The 23,817-nt window shown below is 46.8% G+C and overlaps 1 protein-coding gene across 1 annotated transcript in view; it reads right to left on the bottom strand.

Moving 5' to 3' along the window:
- The window catches only part of SLC24A3 (solute carrier family 24 member 3), a 422,796-nt gene that overhangs the window by 93,068 nt on the left and 305,911 nt on the right, over positions 1 to 23,817 (bottom strand). The window contains exons 4-6 of the mRNA XM_043883055.1: positions 9,858 to 9,932; positions 6,472 to 6,556; positions 5,652 to 5,755 (exon numbers count right to left, since the gene is read on the bottom strand). Of these exons, the coding sequence (XP_043738990.1) occupies positions 5,652 to 5,755; positions 6,472 to 6,556; positions 9,858 to 9,932 (264 nt within the window). The remainder of the gene's footprint in view (positions 1 to 5,651; positions 5,756 to 6,471; positions 6,557 to 9,857; positions 9,933 to 23,817) is intronic.

The following is a 23,817-nucleotide window of genomic DNA, read 5'->3' as shown; positions in this document are numbered from 1 at the left end:
GGTGAGACCTATGGGATGGCTTATGTTTGAAGGCTGTTTTGAGTGTGAAGCCATGCTTTATGGACCCCACTCATATCTCCCCACCTTTTACCATTTCAGGTCCTTCCAACAGCCAGCCTCCTAAGTCTACTTGCTTAGGGGTTTTCTCTGGACTCCAAAGTCCACCCTGCCTGTGCTCAGTAAATTTGGAACGTCACGGAATTAATGTCCCTCAAAGGCAATCCTTAAGCAATGACGGGGGAGGCTGGTGGATAAATCCCCTGCTCCCACCCCTTGAGTACGGAAACCTGGAGGCTGTGTTCTATGTTATCTTCCTGGCCCCCAGAAGCAGCCATCCCAGCCGCCCACACCAGGGACTTGCTGGGGACACACAGCCCTGGGCTGCTTTCGCCTGCCTGTTTCACTCCCCCACTGCCTGGCTGGCCTGTCCTGGGATCACCTTTTATTGTGTTATTTATTTATTTTTTTTATGTGAACGATTTTTAAAGTTTTTTTATTGAATTCGTTACAAAATTGTTTCTGTTTTCTGTTTTGGCTTTTTGGCCAGGAGGCATGTGGGATTCTAGCTCCCTTACCAGGGATCAAACCCTCAGCTGCTGCACTGGAGCACTTAACCCCTGAACCGCCAGGGAAGTCTCTGAGATCAACTTTTAGATAAACTACTTGAATTTGAAATTGCTGTTTAGATTCTTCTGGGGAAACCCAATCGCAGGCAGGCAGGTCTTGGTTCAGAGATGCCACCTCTGGGTCCTGTCTGGGGCTAGCAAGGTGTTCACAGAAGGAAGGCAAACCCAGCCACTAAGAGGTGGACCTCACCAGAGGACATCAGGTACATTTCTAGGATGCCGGGAGAGGAATGAGGGGCTCCTCTGCCAGCCTGTAATAACTGGAATATGAGAGTTCTGCATCTGGGATACAGTTAGACTGTTTACTGCCTGTCTCTGCTTATGTCTTGAAAGCTTAACATAACTCTGAATGGGAGATTTAAATTCACAAGTATGTTGTTTTGCAAAACTGGCAACAGTTCTTTCAATACAATACGTAAGATACATTTACTGTGTTGCCTCCAGATCTCGGTGTTCTGTCTTTGTTATTATGTTTTGCTCTTAAATAAAGAAAATCTTTAGGACCACAGTCCCCTGCATGTCTTGTGAGGATTCCAAGAACCTTTCCATAAGCTACTTTCCAAGAAGCAATTTCTTTCTCATCCCATAGAAGTCCCCAAAGCACCTTAGGCGAACTCCAAGGCGCTGGGTATGTTCGCAAACTGCAAAAGTAGCAGACATTCAATTACATCGAATTCATCAAAACCCTAATTGAGACAGAAACTCAAGCCTTATGGCTGAATCACTTTAATTTCAGATGGGGAGCAGACTGGGTCACAAACAGCCTTTCACGCTGAGGACACCATTAGAGAAGCCCACGGGCGCACACTGGTAATTCTCCCCGCAAATGCAAGTGCGGAGCAACGTAAATGACGCTGCCAAGTGAGCCCCCTGACTGGATTGATGAATCAGCTCAATTCCCAAAGTCCGGCCTGTGCTGCCACCTTCCTCTGTCCCAGCTCCACTGCCCAGGAGGGCTTCTCGGTAGATAAGGCAGCACCTGTGTCTCACCGAAGTTGGTTTTCCTCCCAGCGATCAGAAGGCACAGGGACCAGGACCAGTCCTCTGAGGTCTTCCTACTAACACCTCCTCATCTTTTCTTTTTTAATTTACTCATTCATTTATTTGGCGGTGTCGGGTCTTAGCTGTAGCACACGGGATCATCACTATGTCACGCAGGATCCGTTGCTGTGGAGCACAGACTCTCGAGTTGTGACACATGCGTGGGATCTTAGCTTCCCAACTAGGGATCGAACCCTCATTCCCTGCATTGGAAGGCAGATTCTTAACCCCTGGGCCAACAGGGAATCCCCAACACCTCATCTTGCTTCTCATTTTCTCCCCGACCTTCCCATTCCTCCCTACTGGCATCCTGTGGTTGTTCAACGATTTTTTTTTTAACTTTTTTTTAATTGAAGGATAATTGCTTTACAAAGTTGTGGTGGTTTCTGCCATACATCAGCATGAATCAGCCATAAGTATATATATGTCCGTCCCTCTTGAGCCTGTCTCCCATTCCCACCCCATCCCACCCCTCTAGGTTGTCACAGACTACTGCGTTGAGTTCCCTGTGTCATACGGCAACTTCCCATTAGCTATCTATTTTACATATGGTAATGTGTATGTTTGGGCTCAGCTGGTAAAGAGTCCGCCTGCAATGCAGGAGGCCCCAGTTTGATTCCTGGGTGGGGAAGATCTCCTGAAGGAGGGCATGACAACCCACTCCAGTGTTCTTGCCTGGAGAATCCCCATGAATAGAGGAGCCTGGTGGACCCCATTATAGTCCATGGGGTCGCAAGGAGTTGGACATATTAGAGCGACTAAGCACACAGCACATGTTTCAATGCTACTCTCTCAATTCGTCCCACCCTTTCCTTCCCCTGCTGGCTGCACAAGTCTGTTCTCTATGTTGAGTCTCTATTGCTACCCTGCAAATGGGTTCATCAGTATCATTTTTCTAGATTCCATATGTAAATGTTAATCTACGATATTTGTCTTTCTCTTTCTGACTTACTTCACTCTATATAACAGGCTCTAGGTTCATCTACCTCACTAAAACTGACTCAGATTCATTCCTTTTTATGGCTGAGTAATATGGCAACCCACTCCAGTATTCTTGCCTGGAGAATCCCATGGACAGAGGAGCCTGGTAGGCTACAGTCCACGGGGTCGCAAAGAGTTGGACACGACTGAGCGACTTCACTTTCACACTTTAATAGTCCATCATATATATGTACCACAACTTTCTCCATCCACCTGTCAATGGATATCTAGATTGCTTCCATGTCCTGGCTATTATAAATAGTGCTACAATGAATATTGGGGTAGATGTGTCTTTTAGAATTGTGGTTTTCTCAGGGTATAAGCCCAGAAGTGGTATTGCTGGATCATATGGTAGCTTTACTTCTAGTTTTAAAAGAAATCTCCATGGGCTTCCCTACTGTTTTAGCAGTAAATAATTCACCTGCAATGCAGGAGATGTGGGATGGATCTCTGGGCTGAGAAGATCCCCTGGAGAAGGGAATGGCAACTCCAGGATTCCACTCCAGTATTCTTGCTTGGGAAATCCTATGGATAGAGGAGCCTGGTACAGCCCATGGGGTCACAAATGAGTTGGACATGACTTAGCGACTAAATAACAACATATTGTTCTCCATGGTGGCTGTATCAACTTAGATTCCCACCAACTGTGCAAGAGGGTTCCCTTCTCTCCACACCCTCTCCAGCATTGTTTGTAGATTATATTGTTAATAAGTTCTGCCAATGGGTAGGTCAAATTATTGCAGTGACCGAGGGTGGAATCTGGAGACAGTGACCCCAGGGAACCTTATTCTTCTCAGAGCTGATAATGGTGTCTGACTGTACTAGTGTGTACCATGTGGACCAAGCACTGCTGAACAAGGTCTGTTTCATCCTTACAGTGATGCTAAGAGGTAGATGTCTTTGTACCCACTCTACAGATGAGAACACTGAAGCTTAGAGAGGTGACATAACTTCTCCAAGGCTCCATAGCCAGCAAATGGCAGAGCCAGGATTCAGATCCAGGCATATCTGATCCCTGGGCTCATGTTCTTTCCAAAACATCATTTTTTCTCCCTCTGCAAAGACTTCCGGGATTCTACAAAGGTCTGAAAAAGAGAGCTGGAACTTTCCAAGTGGGCACAGGACAAGGAGAGTCAGGAGGGAGGTCAGCCTCGGAATCACCACCCAGCTCCTCTAACACCATCGTGGTTGGTGTTTCTCCGCTGATCATGTGAGAGGAGCTTGGCAAGGCCCTTCCAGGGGGGCGAAGTGACTGATCCCAGCACTTGCTGAAGCTCAGGAAGCAATGTGTCTTTTCTGCAGGTGTTCTCACCAAGCCAGTGATTAACCGCATTGCTAATAAATTATGAAACATAAGTGCATTCAGCCCACCTCCTATGTAATTAGTCGTGTGGCATTTACTCGGCACTTTTCAGCCATGTGTTTCATTTCTTTACATTATTTCTCCCCCTTTGGGCTTGACTTTGCATCAAGCTTCAGGTACAAATGACTAATGAACTAGTGACAACACTAATACCGGCCGAGCTACTACTCCTACTGCTGATGGTGACGATGCTAATTAAGAGAGCGGGGATAGCCGCGGGCTCTGCGGAATGTGACTGTTCATCTCCGGGAGGCAATGAGAGGGTGGCCAGCATAGGCGGGGGCCAGGGAAGTACAAACGGCCCCAAAGGCAAAGACGGGCACTCACTTTTTGGGGGTACTAACTACATTTACAAGATATCTAAAAAATACCATGTCGCGGGCCCATAAAATCTAAGACGAGACAACGGAATGAAAGGATGAAGAAAGAAAACATCCAGCCTAGCAAATCAGGTGTAACTTGATCACCACATATGGACCCAGCTGTCCAGAAGCCCCTTCTGGGGGTAAGCATCCAGCTGTGGGCTCTGCAGCCGACCCGATGGGATCAAGGTGTCCCTCTGCCTGTACCCAGAAGCAACAAACCAACCAGGCGACCCAGACAAACCACTTGGCATGAAGATGATGGGAATGAAAAGCAGGCAGTAAGGGGGGGGGCAGTGGTGCCAGGGAGTAGCCGGCCTTTGAGACTCTGGGGTCCACATGAGAGTCGGTGGTGCTGGGTGCCCCCAGCCAGGATCTGGGAAAGGATATGGGAGAAGGTTTGCAGGAAGTTCCTTAGCCCTACAAACCAACCAGCTGTTTCCAGCAGAACCTGCATCCTTCCTCCATAGCGAGGGGGCTGGTGGGGTCCCCAAGTTCCTCAGAACTGTAAGTGGGAGAGCCTCACGGGCTACTGGAAGTTGCTTTTCCTAGAAGATATGGAGTCCTGGCTGTTTGGGCAGAGAGCTCAGGACTGTGTTTCTGAATAATCTTTCTACAAAAGAAATTAGGGCATCAGAGTCAGCCGGGAGGGGGGTTGGCTGCAAACCTGCAGCTGCCACTACAAGGCTGCAGATGCCAGGCAGCCTCACATGGTGGTGACATCAGGTGTCTTCTCCAGATTTTCCAAGACAGACACCAGATGCACACGGGCCCCATGACACCTTCTGGCAGTGGAATAGTCTCTATAGATAAAACGCAGGTATGCAAAGCCTCTCATGACCCCCAAAGTGAGCTCAAGTGGACACAGAAGTCAAATGTTTGATCCTTATAGAAAAAAAGAGAATGTTCCCCAAACTGTGACAAGTGAAGAAAAACAATCTGTCATCTCCTCTCCCTCCATCCCATTAAGTCCATTTCCACTCCTAAGGTTGGTTTACATCATTCCAGTTCAGATCAGTAACACAGCAAAATGAGGGTGACACCCTCAGATCTGCAGGCTGGTTACCTATTCACGTGGCTCTTGAACTCCATGATTCACTGGCCCAGAGACCAAATCACGCTGCCTGGGTTTCCAGTCCTGGCTGGGCCAGCTTCTCAGGCATGAGACCCCATGTCACCCCACCCAAGACCACTGGCCCTTGGGTGAGCTCAAGGGAGACAGGCCGCTGCCTCACCTCCACAAGGGGCCCACCATGCTACGTTTTGCGTGAGTCTCACCTGCCCCGCGAAGAGCCCACAGACGCCGATGATGCACAGAATGTTAAACACAGCGGAGCCCACGATGGTCCCCACGCCCACGTCACCCTTGGTGATGAAGACTCCTGAAACACAGACCGAGGTTAGCCGGCTGCTGTGGTGGGCTGTATCCAAAGTGGGTGCGGGGCGGAGGGGGGAGATTTTTATTTATTTATTCATTTTCTATCAGAGCATAGTTGCTTTACAATGCTGTGTTGGTTTCTGCCATAATACAAAGTGAGTCAGCCATATGTATATATATATCCCCTCCCTCTTGAGTCTCCCACCCTGCCCCCATCCCAGCCCTCTAGTTCACCACAGAATATCAAACTGAGCTCCCTCTGCTATATAGCAGCTTCCCACTAGCTATCTGCTTTACACCCAAATATGTATACATGTCAATGCTACTCTCTCAATTCATCCCAGCCTCCCCTCCTCCCACCACCCCATGGACACACCTCTGTTCTTGACATTTGCATCTCTATTCCTGCCTGCAAGTATCACGTATATGTGGGGGAGTTTTTTTAAGTGTTAGTTAGACTGTTCTCAGGATCTACAGGAAACAGCCAAGGGTTGGAGAGAACTTTCCAATCTCTATTGGAGCCTCTGTCCACAGGACCATTGGAACTGGGTCTGGGACCCATTCATGCAAAGCAAAAATACCATTTTAATAAGATGAAAACAGCCACTCCAGCAGTGGGAAGGCTGGCGCTCTTCCCCTTGGGGTCTCAGGGCTCCTGTTTCCAGAGCCCTCGTTCCTCAGGGAGGACAGAGCTGAGATGTTCCTCAGGATGGCACCTACCTATGACCGACGTGAACAGCTCCGGGGCCGAACTGCCGGCCGCCATGAATGTGGCTCCCGCCACATCCTCACTGAGGTGCAGGCGCTGCAGGGGAGCAAAAACACAGGTGAGTCGGGTTTCTCCTGGAACAGCAGCGACCGTGACTCCCCAGGTCCCAGCTCAGTTCCTCCTCAGCTTCCCCTCCTCCCCAGCTGGGCCACACCTCCTCTCTGGGCAGTATCAGGGAGGCAGCTACATGCTCCCTCCAAGTAAAGGCTCTGACAAGATCCAGGGATCCCAAGCCAGATGCCTGGGGGGTTGCAGAGATAATGGGGGGAGGGGGTGGTCTTGCGAAGCAGGGTGGGCCTTTCCCTCCTATTTAAAAGCTCAGTTGCCTCTATGTTGCCAAATATTCCTATTTATAGAGATGCCCAAATCCACATTTTTATGTAAAAGATTCTGACTTTTTTCACTATCTTGCTGATGTTCTCAGGCTAAATTAAGCTCATGGTAACCAGTTTCTGAGCCTTGAGTCTGGGAGGCTACGGAGGATTTGGGGCTGGGGAGGATCACCCATCCTCAGTGCAGCCTCAAAGCCTGGGGTAGAGGGAATGGGGGGCAGTGAGAATGAGTAGAAAGAGATGGTGAGCCCTGCCGAGATGATCCACACAACGAGCTCTCCAGGTTACCTTGCTTGCTGACCCAAAAGGTGATTTGCAAGAAGACATGCGAACTGAGGCTGGATGGTGTGGGGAGGTGGCATGGGAAGCCTTTCTGCATCCACTCCTGGCCCAGAAAGGAAGCTGCTGGCTGTCAGTAAACAGGCGGCTCCTTGGGCATCCCAGCTTAAGGGACCCTGGTCCCTCTCCCAGCAGCACCACAGCCGCACTTCCCCACTCAGCCATTGAGGGGCAGCACGGCCTCGGTGAAGGCCCCTGGCTCCACCGACCCGTCCGAGGCTGCCGCGGAGCCCTGCTGAACATTTTGACCTGGAAACCTGGGTTCCCTGGCTCTTGACTGAACAGTAAACTTTGCAGGTGGTTCTGAGAAGACCCTAAGATGGAGGTGCGGCTGTCTGAAGGTGAAAGGTGTGGCCGTGAGGGTGGCCGGGCATCCCGTCTCCCTGGGCGGGTACCCCAGCAGTGCTCAGGGTCCATGGCTGGTTTGCCCAGGCTCGCCAGGAGCTGCGAGCCTCACTCTGCAGTGTCCGCTCTAGCTCGGGCTCCCGCTGGGGCGTTAGCTGTGGAGTCCACCCCCGGGCTCACACATGTCCTGTTCCTCTCTCTGCTTCATTCATCACACTGCTTCTTCCTCCTGGACCTCCCCTCTTTCACCCCTCATTCACGTCAGCTCTGGCCACATCTCACTGGGTCCTGGCATCACCAGCTGGTTGGGGGAGCACTTCCTGCCTTGGGACCCTCTCCATCCACCAGAACAGTCATCAAAAGCTTTCCAGCTTCCTCCTGAGAAACTCCTATGTCTGGGCCGGGCAGCCTCAGGGCTCCCCACACACTGAGTCTTATCCCTGGGTCTCCCAGCTCAGTTGTCTTGCTCGGACTCTTGGCTTACATATCTGTCCTTGTAAGACACTGCCACTGAGACTGCTGCTCTCGCCCTGCCCCTGCACAAGCCCTTCCCTGATCTCAAGGTGAGTCAATTCCCTCTTCTCTGCATCTCCAGCTCCAGCACTTCACCTGTCCACAGGTCTCACTCTGGAGCTTCTCTGAGCCCCAGGCCCCGTGATGGCCAGGATCACACCCACATTTCACCTTGATTCCTCCCCAAGGGCTGTGCTCACAGGTGCCATGTGTGTCCCCAGTGGAGAACACATTCTGCACAATTGCACGTACATTTCCAGCACGAGGTCTTAACTTGGCTATTAAACAATGTGTGGTAACGAGAGTGGTTGGCTTTGTATGAGGACTAAACTGCTCCTGGTGGATTTTAGAGACCACAGATGACCCTGATTACTGGTACTTCGGTGCCTCCCCCTCTTCTCCACCAGGTGCCCCTGTTCTCAGGTTAAGTTGCTTTGGACAAAAGGCTTCCACACTGGCCATCCATCCATCTCAGAAACCAGCTCTCTCACTTCCCTTCTCCCACCTCCACTGTTCAGAGGAACCCACTCCTGGGGTCTCTCTAGGATTGCTGTGGGATGATTCTCTTTCAAGTACACAAAACTGACTGACTTCAGGAGGTGGAAGAAACTGCTTAAGCTAGTAGTTCTCAAGTGTGGCTTCCAGACCAGCACATCACCTGGGAACTTATTGGAAATGTAACTTCTGTTCCCCACTGTCCCCCAAGACCCAGTGACTCAGACACAGTGGGGAGGGACAGTCCAGGCTGAGGGCAACGTAAAGGAACAGACAGGAGGTGCACCTGGGAGACAGACACTTTCTGAAAACGGGATTCTGAATTAAAAATAAAGCAGAAAGCTTCCAGATAAAGAAAACTACGTTTCAAATCAGAAAAAGAGATGAAAGAAGCAAGAGAATTGAAAGAGCTCTGGATATGCTAAATATTTTCAGATAAAAGGGACATAATCGGCCCTGGCGTCCCCTGGGCTGACTTTGAAGAGACCCTTTCCTGGTCTCTGCAGCCAGTTTTTTCATTGTCTTGCTTTTTGGGGGCCCTGCTTGCAGTATTTGTGCACATGCACAGAGAGGAAGTGTGGTGGAGGTGTGGCTGAAGACTTCTCACTCTTCGAGGACCCCATGAATCATGAGGGAGGGTTATGGCAGCAGAATGAAAGGGAGGGGAGGAAGGTGGAGGAAGGAGGAAGGAAGAGTGAGACTTAAAAGAAAAAGAAAGTGGGAACAGAACACAAACTGCATTTTGAGTTACGCCAAATGGTGCAGGGAGAGCTGGTCGGAAGGGTTAAAGCCCAGATATGGATCAGCATGGGCTTCTCTGGTAGCTCAGTTGATAAAGAATCCACCCGCAATGCAGGAGATCCTAGTTCGATTCCTTGGATCGGGAAGATCCCCTGGAAAAGGGATAGGCTACTTACTCCAGTATTTTTGGGCTTCCCTGGTGGCTCAAATGGGAAAGAATCTGCTTGCAATGTGGGATATCTGGGTTTGATCCCTGGGTTGGGAAGATCCCCTGGAAAAGGGAAAGGCTATCCACTCTAGTATTCTTACCTGGAGAATCCCCATGGACAGAAGGGCCTAGCAGGCAACAATCATGGGGTCTCAAAGAGTTGGACACTACTGAGTGACTAAGCACTACCCAAAACAGCAAGCATGGGCACACCTAAACTCTAAGCAGACCAGTGAGTTTCTGGACTACCACTTCCCACGGCTCTGAAGCATGCTGGTGCCTGGCCTTCCTGCCCAGCAGCATGCAGAGCTCCTCAGAACCTCAGTGGAGGAGGCTGGAACAGTTTCAGTGCTCAAACATGTACCTCACAGATCTTTTCCAAGGAGGGGACGAAGAAGTCGTCACACACAATGGCCAGCGCGTAGAACATGTACATGGCCTGGAAGAGAGGAGAGAAGGGGTTAAAGTCAGAGTCAGGGCAGAGTCCCTGGGGTGAGGGTCAGGCCACCCTCTGCTTCAAGAACATCCTGTCTTCATTAATTCAGCAGCTTATACTATATACTGAGTCTTTGCAATGCCTGCCACCTATCACATGCTCACCTTGTCCACCTCCTAGATCCCCAAGTGTGCCATGGATGCTGCCCCAGGGCCTTTGCACTTGCTGTTCGCACTGCCCAGAACACGTTCCCTCCAGATCACCTTGCCTCAGTCCTCCATGTACTTAGGGCCTCTGGATTAATGTCAGTCTAAGCAAACGGCCCTCCCCATTCCCCATATTCTTTGTTTTTCTTGATCTATTTTATGTACAACAGGCTAAAAGCCCCAACGCCTCTTACAAGTCCATAAACTCTCTCTCCAAGACCATGTTCCAATATTAGGTGTTGATCTTCCTCGAGGTAAGAAGCTTTGTCTAATGCACAGCAGTGCCAACACTTGGATTAGGACGAGAAATGAGCAGATTTGCCAGGCTCTCTGTGCCTTCAAGGGTGAAAGCTACTGAAAACCAAGTTAGTTCCATGCCCGAGGCAGCGTGAGGTAGGACACCCACCCACAGATATTCTGTGACAAGGCTCCTCTGGACACCTAGGGGCCTGCCAGGCCATGGGTGTCTTTCCAGCTCAGAGCACTTCCTGGCATCTGAGGGCAGCCTGCCACTTTGCTTACAAGAAACTCTCTTCCAGCTGTTTGCTATATTACCCACTAGAAGTCAGGTTCCCACTGGGAAAACAAACAAAACAGAACAAGATGTTGATGGGGTGCTGTGTGTGTCGGGGTCAGGGGGATGAGGGAACTCTGTACCTTCTGTTCAATTATGCTGTGAACCTAAAACTGCTCTAAAAGGTCTACCATTAATAATAATAATAATAAAACAGTATAAGGGAACAAAACAAATGTACAAAGTCAAACTTGAAGATGCAAAGAACCTATTGGAAGTGGTGACATGGATGATTTTATTAATGCAGTGGTCCAAATACTTTAGAGAACGAGGCATTTGGGGATTAATTTGACCATTCCTGTATTTCCAAAGGATAATATAACATCATCATTAACAATGATAACAATACCACCATTATTAATAATATTTGCCCCTCTTTGTCAGGCCAGGAATTAAGGCATGTTCTGGTAGTCTCATTTCTCCTAACTTACATGGGAGGCAGGGGGTTACTGACCCATCTCCCAGACACCACAGAGGACATCTTAACTTCTCCAAGGATCCTCTCCAAGCCTTCCCACAGGGCCATTGTCACCCCACACAGAGGTCGTTTTTTATTTCTGCCCCATCTCCGCTTCCTATTTCAGCTCACTTACTAATGACTGCCTTCGCCAGTCACACAGAGGGAGGGACAGTTTCAGAATCCTAGTCAGCCACTTTTGGGGGCTGCCCGTCAGAGCCACTGATGTCCTTATTTATTTATATTTGAAAAGGTTTATTTTGATTGCGTGTTCACATAAATATACCATTTATACACAAGAATAAACGTGATCAGCATGAACATGAGTAAACCCTTGCTACCTCTGTATTTGGAGTGAATCCCTCTTATCTTCTATAAATGAATGGACCATAAACAGTGTTGCAATTTAAAAAAAAAATCTTTAAGCATATATCCTTTTACACTTCTAGGATAAGCTTCCAGATGGGGAGTTGTTGGATAATGGTCTTTAATGTTATTATTTTTACAAGATGCACTGCAAAATATAAGACAGACTGGAAGTCTCAAAAAAGGTTGAGCCGGCCCAATACCCTGGGATTGCCCACGTGGAGCCTAGGCCAGTGGAAACTGAGGCTCAGCTACAGCAAGCAAGGCAGATGAATGCGGGTCATGCTCTAAAGACGATGAGTGAAGATGTTTGGGGGAGGGGGTCATCTGTGTGAGCTGCAGCTCCAGTATCAGACCACAGGGGCTTTTCTTCCCTGGAATGCATCAGGACATCTCTACTCAGACACCGACCCACATGCTGCCAGGGACCATGGGTCATGTTTCAGGTTTATGTATCTTCAAAGAAGGGAGGCAGCTATGTCCTTCACATGTTCCTCACTATTCTGTTCCAGGTTTGCCCAGAATGAGGGCCAGGTTTGCCTGGAGTGAATAGGTTCCAAGATGGGAGCGCTCAAATAGTAGCTGGTGTCGTCTTCTGAAGCCGTTCAGGGAAGTGGTCAAGGAGCTTGCCTGGCACAGTGACTGCTGGAAGAGGCAGCCTGCAGCCTTGGAGGAAGCCCAGGATGAGGTCAAGGACCTTGCACCCAGTCCTGGACTTGACACTTCCAAGCTGTGTGACCTTGAGAGACTATCCTGAGCTCGCTAGCCTTCAGCATGAACCCCACCATCTCTAGTTAGCTTCGGGCTGCTGGAGAGAAGCAAATGGAAAAAAAAAAAAAAAGCCAAGACATGTCCCAGTCATCCCTGCTGTCTCAGCTGAGACTGACCAAGCTCAACCCAGTTCTGCTGAACCCCAAACACCCACAAGCTAAATAAATGTTTACTGTTGTATGTTGTTGAGGTTTTCAGGCCATTTGTTATACAACACTATTGTGGCAACAGCTTAACAGCTACAGCCAAAGTGATGAAAAGAGCCATAGTGAAAACAATAACAACAAGAAGTAACTTCCAAGAAATTTAAAGTTTCTTGTTCTGAGTGACTATGTATTTAGCTTTTCTAGCCTCCCTGGAACTAGCCATGACCACTCACACAATTTTGGGCAATGGGAATAAGGGACAGATTCAAGTAAAGTCACCCTTTCTTCTTGCCTTGAACTCAGATGTGATGTTTAGAGTGTCAGCAGCCATTATGTGACCATGAGACAATAAACATGACAATACATACCAACATGCTAAGGGTACCAGAGCCCTGAAGAATGCTATTCACCAGCTGATCTAATGCCAGAAACCACCTGCCTCTGTACTTTTAGTAGGTGATAAGATGAATCTCCTATTTGCCTCAGTCCCCATTAGTTGGGATTTCTGTACTTGCAGCCATGTGCCTCCCTAACAGATACAAGGCATAAAAGATTCATTCTGCTGGGTGTAGGTGAAGGAGGTCAGAGAAGGCTTCACAGAGAAAGTGCCTAATGAGCTAGGATTTTGAAAGACAAATTCTATTTAATCAGGCAATTCTAAAAGTTGATTGGGACTAATAAACTAGAGAACTTTGGTAAAAATAGTTAAAATGCAAAATATCTAAGGTAACAGGAAGTCATCATGGCCTGGGGCTTTACGGGGGTGAACGGCTCTAGATGAAATGTTGATACACATAAGGACTTCCAAATTGTGAGGGCAAATGTATCCCACCAGCATGACATTAGCCCCGCTGTTTTATGTGGCATCTACAGTCAGCGGTTTTCACAGACAATTTCCTTTTACTCCATCATCTGTACTTGTGTTTCTCTGTCTTTAATTTCAGTGAAAGTGGTGCTGGAGAAGCAATTTCTAGAGAAGACTGTAGAAATCTGGCTTTGGTAGAAATTGTTCTAAATCTCCCAGGGAATATGATCAGAATAAACAGCAACAACAACAAAAAGATTTTCCTTTTTTCTGTCTCTGTCTTTTTCATGGTTTCAAGTGATCATATGTGATTAAACTTGGAAAAAAGTTTTTTCTTTAAAAGTCATTCTCCCCCTTGAAAAGTTTGATGCCTGGTGGCCCCATGATGCTATGGCAGAACCGACTCACCCACCCACTCTCAGGTTCTGCTACCATTGTAGATATCACTCTGTTGGAACAGCTCACTGCCCTGGTGATTAGAGAGAGACACAATCTCAGCCAGCCTTGGATTCTGACCAAGAGGATCTGAGGTTGGGGAGCGGGCTGCAGGGAAGAGGAACACGGCAGAAGGTTAGGGGTGCCCCCTGGTCCTACCATGTTCATCGGGCATTCCCAGGTGGCGCTAGTGGTAAAGAACCCACCAGACAATGCAGGAGACATAAGAGATGTGGGTTCAATCCCTGGGTCTGAAAGATCCCCTGGAGAAGGGCATGAAAACCCACTCCATTATTCTTGCCTGGAGAATCCTATGGACAGAGGAGCCTCGTGGGTTAGAGTCCATGGGATTGCAAAGAGTTGGACACAACTGAAGCGACTTCGCACACACACACATACACACTGCCTTTCAATAGTCAGAATTTGCCTCAATCTGCTTGAAGACCTGACCAGTGGGAGTTGGTGCATCTGTCCCTGCTTCCTCACTCCCTGAGAGGGTCCCTCCACTTCATCCTCCTGGGTTCCCACAGCTGAATCAAGCTTCAGGAGCCTGTAGTGTCATAAGCTCCAGTGCTCACCTTTTATCAGCAATCTCTCCTTCTCCCATCTCACTTCCTACACCCCAATCAATATTTCCTTTCTCCACAAGTGACCACTGAGTTCTAATCATTGTCTTAAGGTCAGCTTCCAGGAAACCTCGAATTAAAGTAAGAGCAAAGTGTGTTAAGGAAGACTGTGAAAGGAACTAAATGCAGTATTGAAACCAAGCTGCACCACCAAACGCAGAATGTTTATAATGAGGGAAACTCTGTGCAAGGGGGAGAGGAGGGATGTATGTGATCTATCTGTACTTCCTGCTCATTTTTTCTGTAAACCTAAAACTATTCTAAATAAATAAATGTATTTTTGGAGGAGTTTGCAATTAACATATATATACATACATATATGTATATATATACTACAAATAAACAAAAGGTCCTACTGTATAGCATAAGGAACTATATTCAACATCTTAATAACCTATAATGGAAAAGAATCCAAACAACGTGTGTGTATGTATATATACATAACTGAATCACTTTGCTGTATACCCAAAAGTAACATAACATTGTAAGTTAATTATACTTCAGTTTTTTAAATAGCCAAAAAAATAAACAAAACAATGTATACAAAAAAAAAAGAAGAAATCAAGGTGGACCACTCTCAGAAACAATTGTCTTCCTAAAATCGAGTGGGGACAGTAGTTAAGTGTCTGGCAATGAGCTTTTCTTTTAACGTAAGTGCCTGACATTAGGCTTTTGATCTCCAGGGCATCCATTCCAAAGGCACCCGTCTCAATAAACACATCGCCAGCTACACAACTAGATGAGGAGACGGGCTGCCTCACCCAGGAAGTTCCCCTTTCAGAAATCCTGGGTGACCCAAATAAGTGACCACTGGACTGACCCCGATTTTCCCTATTTGCACCCTAAACTCCTGCTTTTAGGTTTTAAATTTGCCAGTAAAGAGTGAACCAGATAAACTCTAGACACCCTACACTTGCCCTCAATAAAGGCAGGACCCCAGCTCTGTTCCCCCCTCTCTCTCCCAGCCCTGGCCATCCAGGACCTCACTGTGAGGCCCTGGATGTACACCCCCAGGATCTGGGAGTAATAAACTTTGTCCTTTCAAAGTTCCCTGGTTGCTGTTTCTGGGGTGTGTCCTGCCATCGTGATAGAACCAGGAGGACCAGTCCAGCCTCAACACTGGCTGCTGCTCAGGAGATGCCCATGGGAGTGCACCAGCAGCCCGACCCAGGTGAGTGCACTCCCAGTCACAGCATTGCTCTCAAAGGCTGAGAGCAACAGAACTCGGGGATGTTCTCTTCTCCCCACCCCTCATCCTTCTGTAGTTGGCATCAGAAGGTCGCTGGAACCACTGCCAACTGAAAAGGATTCTCTCACAGGGACTCAAATGCTAAAGGAGGCTGAGCATATGTTAATATTCCTGCTCACCAGCATAAACCTTTTCATTGTGTTACTTGATGCCTCTCACGACGACCAGATAAAGCCCACGGTTGACGGTGTTCTCCGAGGTCAGCACCCTGGGGTCACTGTCTCAGAGCCGTGGGTATGAGATCTGCCTTCTCTTCCTTTGTTCTCTCGCCTCTTTCTTCTCCACCCCAACACCTCTCGTACAGGGTCCACTCTGAGAATGGCTCCTGAGTCCCTGAGGACCTCATTTATTTCACTTGGTTGTCAGTTTCTCAAGGAAGTGGGGCTGGTAATTGCCATCTCCCCATAATATCCACTAAAGGCATGTTCTGGGAACGGGTTTCTGTAGATGGGCTGACGTCTGCGTGGGCCTTACAGGGGCTCCCTGATGGGGGCAGTCACACTCATGCTCCACTGACCCTCACAATCATGGCTGCAGGACGGGCTGCTGGTTTAATCCAGCCTCCTCACGATGGGGAATCTAGTTCATTAACCTGGTTCAGGTCAGCCAGCTAGTAGGTGGCAGAGGCAGGATGTGAGCCCAGGAACTATCTCCCTACTACATGCCCCTCATCACCACACAACAGCACCTCTCACTCTCTCTCTTTATACACACACACACACACACACACATATATATATATACACAGATTTAAGGATTGGAGACGGAAATAGCAACCTACTCCAGTATCCTTGCCTGGAAAATTTCAAGGGCAGAGGAACCTGGTGAGCAACAGTTCATGAGATTGCAAATAGTCAGATACAACTGAGCACACATGCACAGACATAAAGATACAGATATATACTATAAAGAGATACCTATATTATATAAATGTGTATATATATATAATCCCCTGGAGAAGAGCATGGCAACCCACTCCAGTATTCTTGCCTGAAGAATCCCATGGACAGAGGAGCTGGGCAGGCTACAATCCACAGGGTTGCAGAGTCGGACACAACTGAAGTGATTTAGCATGCATGCACATATATACATATATTATACATCTCCCTATATATTTTGATTTTTAAAAACTTCATTTTTTTATTATGTTAAATATACACAAGATTTACCATTTTAACCATGTTTAAGTGTATAGCTTCATGGCATTAAGTATCACACGGCTGTACACCATCACCTCCAGATCCTTTTCATCTTCCCAAACTGAAACTGTCTCCACTAAACACTAACTCCCCATTCCCTCTCCTCCCAGCCCCTGGTGGCCACCTTTCTACTTTCTGTGTCTATGAATGTGACAACTCTAGAGACCTCATATAAGGGGAATCCCACAGTATTTGTCCCTTTGTGACTGTCTTATTTCACTTAGCATAATGTCTCCATGGTTCATACATGCTGCAGCAGGGGTCAGAATGCCCTACTTTTTCAAGGCAGAGTACTATTCTATTGTAAGGATATGCCACATTCTATTTAATCGTTCATCTGTCACTGGACATTTGGGTTGCTTCCATCTTTCAGCTATAGTCAATAACTTTGCTGTGAACATTGATGTACAAATGTCTGAGTTCCTTCTTGTAGTTCTTTGGAGGTAGATACCCAGAAGTGGAATCACTGGATCATATGGTAATTCTGTGTTTCGTTTTTTGAGGACCTGCCATACTGCTCTCCATAGGGGCTGCACCATTTTACATTCCTTCCAACAGTTTACGAGCTCCAGTTTCTCCTTATCTTCACCAACACTTGTTATTTCCTGTTTTTATTTATTTTTTCAATAGTAGCTATCTTAACAGGTGTGAGATAATGTGATCAAGGCACAGTTTGGGGTTTTGTTAATAAGTTCATTTTTGAAGAAGTAGTTACTACCCGCCCCCCCCCCAACCACCATCAAAGCCCTGCTGTCAGGATAGGAGACAAGTGTGACAGAAACAGGAGGCAAGTGTGTTCCTGGGCCCTGGCAATCCTCCACCTAAGTATGTGCAAATACTCCAGGAAGCCCATTCATTGTTTCCAAAGGAAGAGTCTCCTTTGTAGAATCAAGAATGAAAACTCCTTCCATTGTCCTGGGCTTCCTTCCCTTTCAGGGTATTGCCCTGCAGGAGTCTTCACTGGACTTAGACAGAACAGGCAGAGATCAGGGCTGAGGGGAGGAGGACGGTCAAGGCAGGATGGGAGCAGAGAGTGGAGGCAGCCGGTTTGGGCATGCCTGTCAGAGGCTGCTACTTGGTGCCAGGGCCTCAGCTGCCCACAGGGGATGAGGCAGGCTCTGTGGCTCACTGAACAGTGGATGCCCATCTGAAGTGGGCAGCCTGTGCTCTGCCCTAACCAGCGATGCATGAGAATACGTGCTTAGCAAGGCCAGAGCTTCTGATCTCCCAAGAGAGAAGCTGCGAGTCTGGACTGTTCGGTAGCATCTCTTGATGCTGAGTAGGACTATGGCTGCCCTGCTTCCCATACTTTCTGCCTTGCTGATTCTGCTGCCTGCACCCAGGTCTCCTGGCTGCTGTCTGAATGAGCCTCACAAGCTCTGCCTCAGGGCTTTCGCGCTGGTTACTCTCTGTGCCAGCCTCACTTTCTCCCCAGCCATCCACCTGGCTCTGTGCCTCACTTCCTTCAGCCTTTGCTCAAACCTCACCTTCACAGAGCCTACTTCTCCTTCACCTCTCCTCCTCCTGTTTCTGACCCTGTTCCATTTCCTCTTTTTTTCCATTACCAGGATTACCTTCTAGCATACCAAATAATTCTTATCATGATGCTTATTTTATTGTATGTCTCCTTCCTTAGAATGTAAACTCCACACAGACAGGGGTCTTTGCCTAACTCATCCTTTGATGTATCCCTAGTGCCCATATCAGGGCCGGCACATAGTATGTGCTCAATAAATAATTCCTAGATAAATGATTGAATTAAACAATTGTAAAGCACTCAGCCAGCTACACAGAACCTGCCAATTGTAAGCATTATAAATTCAGTTTGGGTCCAACTTTCCAATTCTTTGATCAGGAAAATGGTATACCATCATGTCTGCTGAACATGTAAGCAGAGCATTTGATATTACAGGTAAACACAGAGTTCTTCACTGGATTTTCTGTGGACTTTAAGGAAGGACACAGGGCCTAGGTTTCAGGGAGTGAAGGGGAGGGTGTAGTAAGACCATCTGGAGGAGCTAATGTTTATATCACGTCTGAGAAGATGAACAGGTATTAGCCAATCAAAGAAACCAAGACAGAGTTGACTAGGCAACAGAACAGCATGAATGAAAACATGGAGTCATAAATTAACATGGTTTGTGCTGAAAACTACACTATGGCTGGAGTGCAGATTATGAGTGAGCTAGCAGAGACAGATGAGGCTACAGAAACAAGTTAAGGTTAGTTGGGCGAGTTTTTATACTCTAGACTGAGAGATTTGGGTTCACAGGTGCAGACCATCTGTGATGATCAGGAATCATTGTTGACTTTACTGGGAAAACCTTATGATGATGGTAGTGATGAAAGTGACTTTGATGGTGTGATGATGATTGTAATAATGCTGGTGCTGATGGTGATGACAGTGATGGTGATGGGATGATGACGGGGACAGTGATGAAGATGAAGATGGTGATGATGGTGGTTGGTGGCAATGGTGAAGATGGTGATGATGGTGATGGTGAAGATGGTGGTGATGGTGATGGTGAAGATGGTGATAAAGATGAAGATGGTGATGATGGTGGTTGGTGGCGATGGTGAAGATGGTGATAATGGTGATGGTGAAGATGGTGGTGATGGCGATGGTGAAGATGGTGGTGATGGTGTTGGTGAAGATGGTGGTGATGGTGATGGTGAAGACGGTGATAAAGATGAAGATGGTGATGGCGGTGGTTGGTGGCAATGGTGAAGATGGTGATAATGGTGATGGTGAAGATGGTGGTGATGGTGAAGATGGTGATGATGATGATGATAATGGTGATGACGATGGGGACAATGGTGAAGATGGTGATGATGATGATGATAATGGTGATGACGATGGGGACAATGGTGAAGATGGTGATGATGATGAGAAAGACAAAGATGGTGATGATGATGACAGGTAACACTTTTTGAATATTGACCATTGAGCACATGACCACTGAGCATACTGGCCATATGACTAAGCATAGAAATACATTACAACTTAATCCTTTCAACTAGCCCATGAGATACTATTGTTATCCCCACTTTTCAGACAAAGAAATTGAGGCAGACAGAATGTAAGTCCTAAGTCACAGCACCAGCACAAAACAGAAACTGGACTTCAACCCCATTTGAATGACTACAAACCAAGCCAGCCATGGTTCTAACCTTACTTTCAGCAGCAAAAGAAGAGATGTGGTCTGAATGCTCAGGATGCCCACTGGCTTGAGGGCTTCTGAAGACCTCTCATCTTTCTTTGAGTGATTTCTTTCCTTTCTGCCTTTCCTAATACTTCGCCATGACACTCCCCCTCTCCCATTGCCACTAAACCTGTGTGACATACTCTGGGAGCTCTGAAAACCCCATGTGAGATGGTCTGACAGCAGGTTTGTTAGCTAGCACTGGCTTCTCCTTCAGGCTCATTGAAAAAATGACAATGACTTCTACCTTGAGGATATATTGTAAATAACAGAGAATTTAACTTTTCTGGGGGACTTTGAAATTCCAGCATATACTCAACTATCTGTAGGAAGATGGAACTCTCCAAGTTTGGTGAGAAACCTGCTTCTTGCCTTAAAGTTTTTATTAGTAACCAGAGCTGAGTCTTTCCGAGGCAAGCCACATTGAAGTAGGAATTTCCATGCCAGATTCAGAGCTAAGCTTATTAAACAACATGGAGCCTTTGAAAGACGCCAGTCTGGTTAAAGTTATCAAGACATTTATATTCTTGCCTTTCTGTCGTTTTCTTGTTATTCTCTGTCCAAACAGTCTTGGGAGCCGGTGGGCACCACAGCTGCCAGATAACATCAAACAGTGGATGGAGGCCCAACCCTGGGCAGATAACCAAAACTTCCAAAAACAGAGTTGGCCTGAGACATGGGCACTTCAGGCAGGCTCATCATCTGGCGCCTCTTCAAACTCATGCTCTTTAAATATTTATTCAACATTTATTTACTGGAGGATGGAGGCGAAAACTCATCCTCTATTAATTAAAAAGTGTATATAGAAATCAAGCCTCTTACTAATGCATTTCTAGCAATGCAGGCATAGTCAATATTCTGAAAAATAGACTGCAAATTCTCCCCCATTTTTCCATAATTGTTATCCTCTTTCATGTTTCTTTTGCAAAGGGGATTATTCTTAAGTAAGCAACTTCTTGTTGGTGAATTCAAAGTTTTAATATCTAATATTTAGGTAGTGAAACACTTTATGCACTATTCATTCTAATTTTAAAATTTCAGCTGGTGACATTATTCACAATAGTCAAGACACAGAAACCACCTAAATGTTCATCAACAGATGAGTGGATAAAGAAGATGTGGTGTATATATACATATATATATATATATCTTGTTTTATATAAACATATGCTATATTTTATATATATATAAAACAATGGAATATTACTAAGCCATAAAAATAATTAAATAATGACATTTGCAGCAACATTGAGATCATCTAGAGATAATCATACTAAGCAAAGTAAGTCAGAAAGAGAAAGACAAACACCATATGATATCACCTATATGTGGAATCTAAAATATGACAGATATGAACCTATGTACAAAACAGAAACAGACCCACAGACATAGAAAACAGACTTGTGGCTGCCAAGGCAGGGGTAGGAAAGGAGTGGGAACTTGGGATTAGCAGAGACAAACTTATATATAGGATGGATAAACAACAAGGTCCTATTGTGTAGCTCAGGGAACTATATTCAGTATCCTGCGATAAACCGTAGTAGAAAAGAATGTGAAAAAGAATGTGTATACATAGGTATAACTGAATCACTTTGCTATACACAGAGACTACCACAACATTGTAAATCAACTATACTTCACTAAAGAAAATAAAAATTCAGCTGGTGGGATGATGTGAGCTCTTATAAAGTACATGTGATAGAAATTGGTTGGCAGTAGCAAAAAGCAGGAGGATATGTGTTATTCCTGCTGTAGGTGGCTGTTTGCTTCAAGTGGAGGGGATCAACTTATTTGTCTTCAGTTGTATTGTGCAGAAACCTGAGTAAAGAGGCACCATCTTTTCCTGTTCCTCTAAAAAAATTTTTTTGAATTTTGTACTGGGGTCTAGCCGATTAACAATGTGATAGTTTTAGGGGAACAGTGAGGGGACTCAGCCATACATATGCATGTATCCATTCTCCTCTCTTGTTTCTTATGCAATGTTTTGTGCTCCTGGGAGGTCAGTGACCTGAGAAGGTGCTCAGATGGACACATCACCATCTAGCTTTGGGTATCCAGTTAAAAGGCATGGTCATGTGCCGGGCTGAAACTACTTCCTTAACTGCATGCCTTTACTGTGTCCTCTTATCAGAACTGACCCAGGATCGTTTTCTCCTGGAGAGGAAGAAGCTTTCCCATTCATGGTGGAGGGCAACACAGGTCATCCTGCTTGTGACTGGTGTAAAGGGTCAACAGGCTGGATGGCTGTGGGTAGCAGTCCAGCCTGGGGCTGTGTGTCTAAGTGAGCAAAACCAACAGGCTTGCGTGGGGCTTAAACTCTCACCTTCATTTTATTGCTTAAGATCTAGTATAGTTAATGAAGCCAGACCAAAGTTTTGTATTATAGTACTTCCAACTTCACACTTCAATGACAATCCACTAAAATCACTCCCAGATGAGTACTATGGACTTTTAACTAGGAGGTTCAAAGCCTCTCTTGCCAGACAATTAGCTTAGCTGGGCACAGAAGGTCCCTCCCCTGGGCTGACATTCAGGGTATTCCAAGGAATCCTTTGTACCCAGACAACAGCGTGAATGACTGCTGGTCTTGGGTGTCCTTCGTGCATTCTATTTACATTGTGTGCCCTTAGAAAGCAACAGGGCTCAAGAGAGAGATGCTCTCAAATGTTCTACTAAACATATTTCTGTTGCTGGAGGGACAATGCCTCTGATAACGGGAAGAGGACTGACTTTTGCTGCAGTCTGTAGATGATGACACCAACATGAGGAACTGGGGCTTTAAGGCAGAAGCTAAAAGTTAATCATGCTTACACTCACCTCCCCCAGGGCTCAGAAAAAGCAAGATGCAGAGCTGCAGCTAAAAACCCAGGAGATCGTCTAAAGGCTTAAGGGTAAAGCATGCTGAAGTATGTGCATGCATGCTAAGCCACTTCAGTCGTGTCCGACTGTGTGTGACCCTATAGATTGTAGCCTGCCAGGCTCCTCTGCCCAGGGGATTCTCCAGGCAAGAATACTGGAATGGGTTGCCACACTCTCCTCCAGAAAATCCTCCCGACCCAGGGATTGAATCTGTCTCTTACATCTAACCTGCATTGGTAGGCAGGTTCTTTATCACTAGCACCACCTGGGAAGCCCACGCTGAAGTACAAGAGAGATGAATTCCTGGAGATTATAAAGAAACTGGAGAACAGTGGCATCTTTGAGTTACTTCAGTTCTTTCCTGGAACCAATAAAGCAGGAATGGAAGAAATCTGCCTGGCTGGTTAGTGCTGTGAAAGTGTTAGTTGCTCATTCGTGTCTGACTCTTTGTGACCCCATGGACTGTGGCCTGCCAGGCTCCTCTGTTCATGGAATTCTCCAGGCAAGAGTACCGGAGTGGGTTGCGATTTCCTTCTCTGGGGATCTTCCCGACCCAGGGATTGAATCCACATCTCCCACGTTGCAGACAGACTCCTCACTAGCTGAGCCACAAGGGAGCCCTGGTTACCCCTGCTCTCCCAGTCAATGTAAAGAAGTTGGTGGAGGCAGTGATGAACCATGGTTATGAAGCAGGAATCAATCAATTTATTGTTGCTTAGTTGCTAAGTTGTGTCTGACTCTTTGTGACCCCATAGACTGCAGCATGCCAGGCTTCCCTGTACTTCACTATCTCCTGGAGTTTGCTCAAACTCATGTCCATTGAGTTGGTGATGCCATCCAAACATCTCATCCTTTGTCGCTCTCTTCTCCTCTTGCCCTCAATCATTCCCAGCATCAGGGTATTTTCCAATGAGTTGGCTCTTTGCATCAGGTGGCCAAAGTACTGGAAATTCAACATCAGTCCTTAAATGAATATTTAGGGTTGATCTCCT

Source organism: Cervus elaphus, chromosome 23 (assembly GCF_910594005.1).
Source record: "Cervus elaphus chromosome 23, mCerEla1.1, whole genome shotgun sequence".
In the NCBI taxonomy this organism is placed as follows: Eukaryota; Metazoa; Chordata; class Mammalia; order Artiodactyla; family Cervidae; genus Cervus; species Cervus elaphus.
Note: the sequence above shows the minus strand (reverse complement) of the source record. Positions and strands in the feature narration are given on the sequence as shown.